This window comes from Trachurus trachurus (assembly GCF_905171665.1).
Source record: "Trachurus trachurus genome assembly, chromosome: 3".
Taxonomy (NCBI): Eukaryota; Metazoa; Chordata; class Actinopteri; order Carangiformes; family Carangidae; genus Trachurus; species Trachurus trachurus.
In genome coordinates this window covers 36,366,161-36,378,506 of record NC_139893.1, presented here as the reverse complement: position 1 = coordinate 36,378,506, position 12,346 = coordinate 36,366,161, and the positions used below count along the sequence as shown (strand labels likewise).

Here is a 12,346-nt window from a genome sequence, read left to right as displayed (position 1 = left end):
CCAGGAGTCATGTACTGTATGCATTAACCACACCATACTGCATCTTGTGGTTTTTACAGTCAGTGCAAATTTTCCACAGACTGTAGCCAGGACTTTACCAGGAAATGTCCTTGTTTCACTGGCATCACTGAGAATGACAAATCCATACTGTTTGTTTGCAGATATGAATGTCCTTATTTTTCTCTTATATCTCTGAAATCCCTCACCCTTGCTCCTGATCCCTTCGCCCCATTTAACAGAAACTCTTATCTCTCCCAGTGTTCAAGTCAAAGAGCGATTGAGCCCCCAGGATTTGGAACCATCTTCCATGACGATGAATTTGAAAATTCACAACAAAACCATCATAAAAAATCTCAAATGTCAGAGTTACCTGAAATATAATGCATACTATATCATATCTGTGTTTATGCTTGAGTTATGTTGGGAGATTTTTTATCAATAATAAAATAGTAACTTTCATTGGTATTTTCACTAACAGTAACATAACATCATGAGATAATATGATCATTTCAACTGGTCACATGTTTTCAATGTAAAGTCCTTATCTGCAAAGCAACCAGTAGCTATAGCTGCCAAATAGATTAATGGATGGATTAAGCAGCAATCTGTGGTTTACAGACCAGAATATTAAGTAATTAATGATAGATTCAATAACATTGAAAGCCCACAGTGTTTAACCACAAGGCAGCTCATGATTGTTGTGGTATTCCATCACCACCTGACTTGCGGACACATATATTTATTTTCGCTTTTTCTGTTTCCACTATTCTGTGCTATTTTAACATCAGCAGAGGAGCTTCCTTTACTCTTGTCTCAAGTTTCTAAATATATCACGCTCTACAGCTGTTGCTGTCAGGACTGACCTGAAAATTGCCAAAAAAAAGAGGGTTTGACACATGGTATACTATACGTAACAGGCTTTCCCTGCCAGATCCGTCTCTGTGTTTGCCAATAAAGCAACCACGACAAATTGATCTGAGAGTGAGAGAGTCAGGAGGACGGCATTTGTAGCTGCCGCATTAAAGCAGAATATCACTAAAATTCAACCTTAATTCATTCACTGCCCTGTGACATTTGAGTCTCTGCAGTCACTGCAGAGCAGACTTATTCTCACTATTATCAAGCAAGTGCTCTATTCTGGTGAGGAATCTCTATTATTTGTGAGGTATGAACTGACTGCGCAACTTAATAATTTACAAAGCACAGGGCACTTCTTTTAAAACACAGGAACAATATTATTTTCTCCTCTGACAAATGCTCACACAGACATTAAATATTTAACTGACAATGTAATAAAACTGGCTAATGTGTAACTGTAGAATTATGCAGTTATTGAGAGATCGATCGATCTATCTATCTATCTATCTATCTATCTATCTATCTATCTATCTATCTATCTATCTATCTATCTATCTATCTATCTATCTATCTATCTATCTATCTATCTATCTATCTATCTATCTATCTATCTATCTATCTATCTATCTATTACCAACTGTTGCTCAAATGGAGTGAAAGTTAAATTTCAAAAACTGACACATACAGCCTCAAGCCATGTACGTGTTGTACGTTCAAGTGTGAATGTGCAACCTCAATGTATGTTACATTACAGTACAGTACAGTATGTATTATAGTGAGTGTTACTACACAGTGCCAGAGTTGTGTGCATACAGCTGCTGCACACTCTGCCAGCGGGCACACACAATCCTTGCATTTTAAGGACTCGACACCTCTGTTTTGCTACCCAGTCAGGGTTGAGTCACAACTCCACTCTAACAAGATATCCCGGACAGGGAGAGGAAGGAGAGGTGTATTCTGAATGCTAAATAATGCAAAGGGGGGGTTGAGATGGGGTGGGAGAAAATACAGCTTTTTCATATTCTTACAGGCCAGAACCCCATAATATGTCAATATACAGGTGTTTGACAAATGCCAGTCAAAATGCAACAGGGTCTTATTTTTCATGGGTTCATTTATTTAACTAGCTGCTATAGTCAAGCTTTTGATGGATCTCATGCTCTCCTATTTTTGAAAGATGTCTCTGCTAGTAATGAACCCACAGAGAAATATCAGCCAACTCTGCAGTTCTTCTGTTTTTCCTTTTCTTCCTGCTCACTGTTTTGGTTTTCAGCAGTTCTGGTGCAGTCTCTCCGCTCTCATCAGCGTCATTTTCACACACAGCAGACAGCTTATTTCAGTGAAACTGCTCTAAAAAAACTCCACTACCTTTACTGTCAAACACCAGATCAAGTTAGTGACTTGGTGGAGCACATAGTATAGCTGAAGGGCCTGATATTTCCTCACATGCCATTGGAGTTAATGGAGGAACAGGACTGAATTTTGTGAATTAATTACTGCACATACATGTTAATACTGTGAAAGAATCCACTGGCTCAAATTATAGAGAAATATACACAGCCTGTTTTCAGAATCAGAGCCTTTATAGAAGCCATTGGGACATCTGTAACTTTGTGATGTCACAACATAGCACTCAGCCTCTCAGCGTTGCCCCAAAGCACCGCCCACCTGAACCTTCCAGGATTTGGTTTGTTTCCCTGAAATCCTCAATGTTTGTAATTGATCACTCAGACAACAGTCAGCCAATCAGAACCAGAGCATCTCCTCTGATTGGTTTACCTACCTGTTGTTGCTGGAGCTCCAGAGTGAAGCCTGAGACATGAGATGCTTCTACGTAAAAACCAACAACAAATGTTCAAAACTCCACATAAAACTTTAAAACACTGTGCCTTTAAACAAATTTTGATATTTATTGTGTGAAGTAAGTTTACTGAGCTGCATGTGTATACTAAACTGCATGTGTGTGTATTTCCTAGTTTCCTGATTCAGAGCACAGGAACTGCTGATAAAGAACTGACAATATCTGGACTCAAGTCACTGTGAGGAAACATTGCAAAACTGAACTGGGAGCAGAGCTGAAGGAAGAACTGTCAGTCATATAGCTCAGTGAGTCTCCAGTGACAAAAGAGAACTAGGATGTTGTTCCTGCTGCTCAGACCATTTAAAAAACACACAGTGCTACTTTTATGCTTTTACAAAAATACAAGGCTGCTTTGTAAAGGTTTACGTTGCTCAGACTGTGACATAATTCAGCATAAATAAAGATACACGTAGTTCATATACATAATACATGTATGAGTTGTAATGTATTATTTGTATATCTAAATCATTTTATTCTCTTTTAGGGTGACTACTTAACTACAGACATGACTACAGATGTAAATAGCCTATTGGCTCATTCTGGCATGTTTACATTTGTTAAAATGTTTTATTAATGTGCATTGTCCCTTTAAATAAATAATACATATCAGTTCAAAAGTTGATGTGTACCATAACTAAAACATTTTCTGTTCAGAACACGTCCTGCATTTCCAACAGCTCTCCCTGTTGGACTATAGAAACACATGTTAAGCAGATAGATGTGCTACTTCCTCTGGAGCTTGAACATCATCTGCTGCCTTTGGTTTATTTAAAGTGGCATATATTTGCTCACAGCAGATCTGCACCTGCCGCATAAGGGCACCAGTTTCCTCTTGGGGGTGCTTCAGTGGCAGATTAAATCTGGAAAATGTTCTGTGTCATCACAAAAAAATTGTCTAAAGCACCGTGTCACAGAGCAGGTTGCTTTTGAGGCTAAGTGGGATCTAAAAACAGGATAATGTGACAGCAGCTTTATGATCAGCAAAATTGGTTAAGTGAAGAGTGGAAAAATGCCTCCCTTTTTACAGAGGCAAATAAAAGTGCAAATAACACAAATGCACGGGAGCTTCTCTACCTGCTGTCAACATGGGAAGATAATGGTGGTGTTATTAGAGGGAGGGGATGTTTTCTAGCCTGAATAATCCTATGACAAAGCCAGCAGAGAAGTTAACGCCAAAGGGTCATCGCACTGAATGCACCTGAATTGACTGAGCCAACCGTGTCATGAGTCCCCAGCTATTGTTCTTTTGTTTGACAGTTTATAGACCAAGATTCCCTGCAGGTCTTTTTAGACAACAACAAATATTTCCTCTCCTCTGCAAGAATTAAAGAGATTTCAATCATCGCACCACACCTGTTAATTCTCCAGACAGCAAACAAACATGAACGAGAGCGCCTGATTCGTCAAGGTTTTCACAGATAATTTTACCCCAGCCAACCGGGCTCTCTCCGCTCTCCCTCTAGCTCTTTAACAGACATTTCAGTCGTGCTATAGATCTCACTGTGAGAGCAAATTAATGAGGGGTACTAAAATTAATGGACAGGAAAGTGTGTTTAGGAGCTCCCAGGAGTGTGTATACTCAGGATGTAGGAGGAAAACATAATGCAATTCTCCACAAAGTGGTGTTATCCATCCAGAAATATTCATCCTCACTTGGCAGAGACCTTGGGTAGCAACAGTGCTGAGGGAGATGGTACATGTTAGATTAGATTTAGGTGGGAACAGTGGGTTTATTTTCTATAGAATATGCAGGAACAATTAATACATAATTAGACCTAAAATATCTTCTTTCATGTCATTTGTTAATATTTTGTTTCATATTTTTTATTTTATGTTTCTACTGTACTATAAAATAGCATATATCCTCAAAAACAAAAGAGGGAAATTGGCCCAAAGACATCAAATAAAAAAACGTGTTAATGTTGCCAATTACATGGTCTTTGCATCATGACATTGCTGGTTGATGAAGCTAATAACAGGCTGTAATTCTTCTTATTTATTTATTTTTTATATTGAGTGTTTGTCATTTGGAAGGGCTTCAAGGCGTAAGAGGCTGAGCCCTGTGTGTGGTGGATGTTGAACACCAATCAAACACACAAAGTGGACACTGTTCGTGCCAGCCTTTTTCACCAGCAATGACACATTAGAGAAGAACATATGTTGCAGGTCAAATTACACAAATGTTAAGGGAATACCCAGCCCTCCTGTTAATGAGAGAGACTGTCAAAGAGCTTGATGCAGATAAATCCATGTATCTCAAAGAGGATTTATGAAAAAATACTCTTTTCACATTATGTAGATGAGTAAAAAAAACGCAGTGTAAAAAACATAGACCATATGGATCACTTGGATTACATAACTAACAGTTTGCATGCGATCGCAATTTTTTTCAGACCCACACCACTGCCTTGAGTCACCACTCTATCACTGCTCCCCTCGAGCTGTGATTTACAGCCTTAATGTCTGCGAAAACAAATGTGTGCTTGGTGGTTTAGAGTTTGATCAGGATTTATGTCCCTGGTCAGACATACACACAAACCATGTCGCCCGGGTTTGGCCTCTTGTTATATTCTGCCTGTAATATTGCACAAGGTGTGCATGGGACATATTTGCAAGTCGAACAGTGTCAGAATTGAGATATTTCCATGTTTCCTCAATTCCCAGAGCGCACAGGACTTCATTTTTAGCTCATGACTGCTCGTATTTGTTTGCTTGTGTGCGTGTGTGCTAATCTCATTTCAGCCTCTTTTTCAGGCCAGCCGAGGGGAGAATTTGAACATCGGCAGCAAAGCGAGAGAGCCGCAGCTGACCACGGTGACGTAAGCTGCACTGATGGGCCAGACCGCTGCCGCGTGCACTAACACACACTCGCGCACACATACACACACCCTCTCACTCACCTATACCCGCATTTCCACGGGGGGAATAACCATCAATTGCTCCTCAGTGTGAGTGTGTGTGTGTGTTTGTGTGCGGTTGTGAGAGTAACCTGCTTTCCAGTTGCAGCTGTGGTTCCTAGCATTTAATGGACAGACTGTCAGTTCCTGGCTTCTCCCCCTTCTAATTTATAAATAAGTTCATACACACTGTAAGATTTCATACTTTAATGTATTAAAAGGTTGAATGTGAAAAATAGGATAATATGAAAGTTAATTTATTCAATGATCATATTACAAGTTAGCATGTTTCACATTCACTGCAGGCTTAAAGGATGTTCCAGGAGCATGCTTCGTGCAACATTTAAAGGCAACAATGCAATGACAAATGCTAAATAATGTTTTGTTGAAATGAGCTAATGCACAACTATGATGCAGACTTTTGAAGTCAAGTGTATCACCTTTCTATTTTGCTGTTTTGTTTAGTTTTTTTTTAAAATTCCATTTCAAAGCTGATTTGTCCATTAAACCTATCATGATTGCTCTGGATCTCTAACTACATAACGACCTGGTTGCTACACCTCTCTTCCACTGACCTGCTGACAGCTTCAATTAAGCCGCTCATATTGCTCTTGGCGGAAAACGCGGCTCGCCCATCCCCCCACTGCCATTTTGCACAGCAATCAAATAACAACTTGCACAAATCTGTGCAGAAAAAGTTGAACAAAACGATCTCATGATTTTCACATGAATAGTTTTGATTGCGCTCCTCAGCTCTCATTCACAGACCCAGGCTGGAGAGAGAGAGAGAGCGAGAGAGGAATGCGTAATCTGTCACCTGAGCACACAACTGATTGAATCATCCAGGCTGTTTAGATATGCAGAGTCGAACGTCATCGGGACTCATCATTCACAGAGGGCTGTGAGTCAAGAGGTCACACAGGCCATGCGCTGCTTGTCAGGAGCGTATCCACTGTTCCCTTCAGCAGCAGTGACACAGGCGCGTTTTTTAAGTACCGTGATTCGCCGGATTTGCCGAGTTCTGTGAGCCGCTCACATCATAACTAGACGACATCCCGCTAAGCAGCGGAAGAGAAGCCGCTGCACTCACAGAGTCACTCGCACAAACAAAGACACGCTTGTGAAGATCTAACAGCACATTTCCCAACCCCGGCTTCCTTTTGTTTCGAATGATCACTTTATTACGGCGCACTATCTATCTCTCAGCAGCATCCACTTTGCTAACAAGTAGTTCGTAGTTATACCAGGACAGCTCGGCGAACACCGGTCGCAAATTAGAGGCAAATGTTCTGCCATGCAGTCACACAGGGTCAGATTATTAAGGTCACATTATGAAGGGATAAGAATAAAAAAAAAGAGAGAGAAAGAGGGAGAGAGTGAGAGACGTGGTGAGAGAGGGATTTGCTGTACTTTCTTCTAGGGGCTTGTGAACCATATGTTCAGCCCTGGGACACAATAAACAACACAAGGGGCTCAGCGAGGGACGCACCGACACACACACACATGGGAAGCAGGCTGCAGACTGTGTGCGGGGTTCAGGCAAATGTGTCCCAGTCCGGCGTTAAGAAGCAAAGAGCCGAGTTAAGTTTTATGAAGGGCTTCAGTTCAGCTGGGATATAAGCACTTGACTGCAGGACTATTGACAATCTGTCTAATGACCTTAGTTCCCATTATCTAACCATAAGTAAATGAGACATAAATGACTCAGCAAAGACAAAGTTCAGCTTCAGTTTTCAGGGACCAGTGTTGCTGATGCATTCTTGAATCCATTAGAAGTGATAAATGAAATTTATTGGCACTGTGGTTTGACCCTCTGTCACACAACTGTTTGTCCTGTGATCACTTTGACATTTTAGGCAATACACTCATTCCCCTTCCCTTTCTGCCAGGGTTGGATCAATACAACTCTCATGTATGTACAGTAAATATGAAGCTACAACCCACAACTGATTCGATCAGTGTGGGCCGAAGACAAACAGGGCGAAGCTAGCCAAGAAACAGCCCGGTAGGCTATATTATCATCAGAGAGTCAGACTAACTGTTTCTCAACATTTTTCCAGTCCTTTGTGCTGAGCTACAGTAAGCCAAGCAGCTGCTAGTCGTAGCTTCATATTTAATGTACAGAACCTGGGAAGTGGTATCAGTTTTCTCTCTGAACTCGCTCACGGAAAGTGAATAAGCGCATTTCCCAAACTATTCCTTTTAATTGAAAAAAAAAAAAAAAAAGAAGTCATGTGCACGAGCGCAGCTTTGCAGCAGAGTTCAGTTTTAAATTTAAAAAGTATGCCAAGCACATCCAGAGGATTCAGAGGTAAAGTGAAAAACAGAGAGTGAGCACTGAGGCAAAGGAACAATCCCCTGAGATCTCTGTAAAAAGAGAGAGAGAGAGAGTGAGAGAGGTGGATGATGGAGAAAGCACCGGCAGAGAGAGAGAGAGAGAGAGAGGGAGAGGTATAGCGAAAGATGGGGTGGGGTGGGGGGGGTATAGCAAAAGAGAGAGAGAGAGAGTTTGCCTCCAGCCTCAGCACAGAGGAGGATCAAAGGTTTGTGCTCTGCATCTCAATGGACATCCAGTCACCAATACTGATGAGCCAGGCCGTGTGATGCTCTATTCACAGGGTCTCTATCTTATGAGTAAACAAGTAGTCACTGCATGAAAATCAATAGGCATCTTTTGGTCCGCATGTTATTCGGCTGCACAGTTAGAGGCATCATGGAAATGAAAATTCAAAGACAGGTTTGTAAAATGCTAAATTGTCAAAAAAAATGAATATAAAAATAAATAAATAAATAGATAAAATAAATAGACAAAAGACAGTTGACATTTTTACCCTTTGTTGCTGACTGGCACTGCTGTGATCGTTACTGTAAGTGTAGCCATATTCATCAGATCTACAATGTTCTTACTTAATGTAGGTGAACATTTTGACCAGAATTGTTTTTTTGTTATCATTTTGCATTAATCATATTTTATTTTAGTTTTTAATTCCTCCATACTGTCATTGTTTGCAATTAAGCACAGCCAATCAGAACCTGCCTTGGATTTGTCTGTGGCATATGAGTCAAGTCCCATTATTACATTCAGCACGTTTACCAATATCATTCCAAAGGATGTTTACTCTGTATCTGTGTTGTATAGCTGCAGCTGTGTTTGGTGCACACACTTGTGACGGCTTCTGTGTCACATAATGCAAACTGACGTTCAATTTAAGCTGCTACAGGAGCAGAGAGAAAGAGATTCGGAAACACACTGCACAGCATGGAATGATCGCTGTATTCTGCACAATGACTGGGGACACAATTTGCCAAACTACTCTGTGTGTAAGCAGGAAATATCCAATCATATAAAAAAGAAAGAAAGAAAAAGGAAAAACATCTATGGAAATGTTTCACACAAGAGCCCACAGATACCAAACAGCTTATAATATGGACAATTTGACATGAAGTAATTCTGGAAATGATTTCAATTTTATTTGTGCTTAAGTTCAGAAATGTCATGTGAATTGGGACTGGAGAAGCAAAAGCCTGTTTCTGTTCAGACACAATAAAAAAAGAAAAAAAAAACACATTTCCTTCTTCTTCAGCCTCATTTTCAGGAAACAGAAAAACAAAAGACACATGACTTTATATGATGACGGTTCTCTGTTTCACTGTATTGACCCTTTAACCTGCGTGGTTGAAAGGATTTGTCCCAGATTACGTACAGTCACTCATTTCATATTTGTCATAGGATTGAACCTGGCTGTGTTGCACATCCAGCGCAATCTGTTCTACAAAGAAACACTTTCTTCAGATAATTAATTTAATTATTTAATGTGTGATGTGGAAGATAAATAGAGGATAGCATAGACAGTTTTTGCCGTGTGATGTTTTTCTATTTTCACACATTCCTTATCGAATGACACAAAAACAAGAGTATCTCTTAATGTTTCATCAGTGACACTGTAACTGCAGAGATAAAAGTCAGTGTAAATTGCACACTGAATCATTTGAAAATAAATAAATTAATAAATAAAACTGACGAACACAGTCCGTCCCAGTGTTTCTATGTCTGCTTGGATTAGAGCCTATAATCTCTACATCCATGACTTTAAATGCTGTAATCGGTTTGAAAAATATGATTTTATTCCCTAAACGGCAACAGTAATGAAGATTTCAGCATTACCTCTCATTAGTGTGCGTTTGTCTATCGCAGATGGTTGTAAATCCTCTGACGATACACTCATGACCTCCAGTGGGATTCTGTCCTTTTAACTTGAGAGCCTATTAATTGTCTGCAATTATCCTTTGCAAGTGTGGCATCTGTCAGAAGCATCTCTTCTCTTTCCCACATGGATACAAATGCCATAGTGGTAAAGGTTGTCTGCGACATTCACTATTTATTGCACAGCAAGGCTCGTACAGTCCAAATTTGCCATCACAGGTCTAAAAACAAAACAAAGAAAACATGTCTGCTTTATGAAACCAAATCCCAACTCTCATTCCATATCATGTTTTTGAGGGGCAACATTTCACTTTTGTTGAAACAACAACTTGCATACAAGAAACTAATGAAGACAGTGCCTCGTCTTGGCTCTATGGATGGAGAAACTAAATAATGAGACATTTGTAAACTAGCTTGTTTCATTACTTTGTGTTTTAAGTGTGCTGTTCCGTAACATTGGGGAATCATCCACAGTTCCCTCTGTGCATTCAAAATCTTGAAAGTTTAGTGCAAATTTGAAGAAACAAAATGACAGAAACAAAACAGATAAACTAGGGAAATTATAAGGCAACAATTATAAATATATCAAAAATAGTCATTAGAGAACTATCTTTGTTACAAAAAAGGTACAAAAGTTTTGTCCTGTACCAGTGAGCGCGACATGTTTTTCAGTTCCTCCCCCGATTTCACAGCCTTGTATCCCAGCTGGTGGAGTACTTTTTGACACACAGTCTGTGTGTATTCTACCATGTCATAAGACAGTTTCAAACGCCAACTCTCTGCATTAGCTGCTGAATCCCTCACCGTACCAAACTTGTGTTTTGCTGACGGCTCGTTGCTGCCACGGGTGTTTGCGTGTATCCAGTCTTCCACGTTTTTATCCAATGGCAGCCCCAGATAGTCGTAGATCTCCTTTGTCTTTTGAAGCGGATTTCTCGCCAAATCCTCATAGCGAACCAACATGTATTTCCCTTTCAGCCAGTATGGATGGCTGAGACCGGTCGAAACAGAGCTGAGAAAGTCTTCACAGACAACTGTAAGCTGACTCAAGTCTAGATTATAGGGCCGTCTCCCTGTGGCCCTCCATATACGCCACAGACGATAGGTGTCCCTGAAGGTCTCGATCCGCGATGACAGGATACCGCGCGGGTCTCTGACGAGTTGGATCACTTTGATGTTCAGCCTCGGGTCTTCCACCAAAGCACGTAGATCTCCGATTTCTGGCACGCGAACAATCTTGATTGCCACGTGCCGCTTCTCCCGGCAAGCCTCCGTTGCTAAGGTCATGTTAAGAGTCGCACATTTCTTAACACAGTCCCCTTCCTCCACATTAACATCAGTGGGACCGAAGGCATCGCATACAGGTTGCTGGCACAGCGCTCTGCTGGCGCCACGGCGGAAGAGTTTATCCGTGGTGTGGTTCGTGGGTGTCGGTTTGATGTAGCTCTCCAGGAAATAGAGGTCACAACCGTACAGGCTGCGAAGGAGGTCGCGACTGGCGCCCAGCATCACGCGCCGGTCCGCGGCAATGCGGCTGTGCGACAGACGTGGAATCAGTGTGGTCTGAACATGATAAAGAGGCTCGAACAGGTAGAACACCTCCTGGTGCTGGTTGAGCAGTTGGCCGACGAAGGAGGAGCCGCTTCGGGTGGTGGCCAGGACCAGGATGTGCGTTTTGCGCGTGGAATTGATGGAAAAGTAAGGGTAGTCATCGCAGCCACCACCGCCGCCTGCTGCTGCTCCCCGCTCAAAGGGAGGTTCTGTCTCTTGGCCTCCCAGACCACAGTTCTGGGGGCTGGGCAACGGGCACAGCTGGAAAGGCTTGGAGGTGAGTGTCCGGATGGCCGTGTACTGGATGGCAATGGAGGCCAAGGCCAGCAGAATCACTGCCTTCCAGGAACATTGCATGGCTGAACCACTTCATTTAGACACAGCGGTCCATGCCAGGTCCTCCCTGTGAACAAAACAGTTTTTGTTTTTTTTTATTCTCAGGAGTGATGTTATTTGTTATTTCACTTCAGTTCAATGAATATAGTCAAGACAAAGTACCACAGGGCAGATCAGTCTGCCTGATGCACACTACGGGGAGAGAGAATATAATAGTATAGTATAAATGTATAATATAATCTTAATGATATTGAACAACTTATAATATTATTATACTTATATTGTCGTCGTATTGCTTATCATGAAGCACTTTGAGAGCAATACGTCATTAACGACAGGGGCCAAAAGGTCAATATTTTATTCACTTTGGTCGTTATGTTTAATGCAGGATTGATGATCAGCTGTATACTGAATATGAACAGAACAAGAGCGGCCCATAATAAAGGTTATTGTAGCCATGAGACACAATCATGTGACTCAAATCATTCAATTTGTCTCCCATTTCTCCTCCCGGTGCTACAGCCTAATTTCAGAAAATTTAAATAGATTAAGACGAGACTTCTGAGCCCCAAACTTTTGGTAGCTTTCCAATCAGCTGATGCCGACTGCCAAAAAAACACACACAGCCGTCTGAGAGCC

At 41.2% G+C, this 12,346-nt stretch overlaps 1 protein-coding gene across 1 annotated transcript; it reads right to left on the bottom strand.

Moving 5' to 3' along the window:
- Window positions 1-10,435: 10,435 nt before the first annotated feature.
- chst1 (carbohydrate (keratan sulfate Gal-6) sulfotransferase 1) lies at window positions 10,436-11,728 on the bottom strand (the record flags this gene model as incomplete). The annotated part of the gene is made up of 1 exon (XM_083996446.1): window positions 10,436-11,728. The coding sequence occupies one exon, from the start codon at window positions 11,726-11,728 to the stop codon at window positions 10,436-10,438; it is 1,293 nt and encodes a 430-aa protein (XP_083852572.1).
- Window positions 11,729-12,346: the final 618 nt, after the last annotated feature.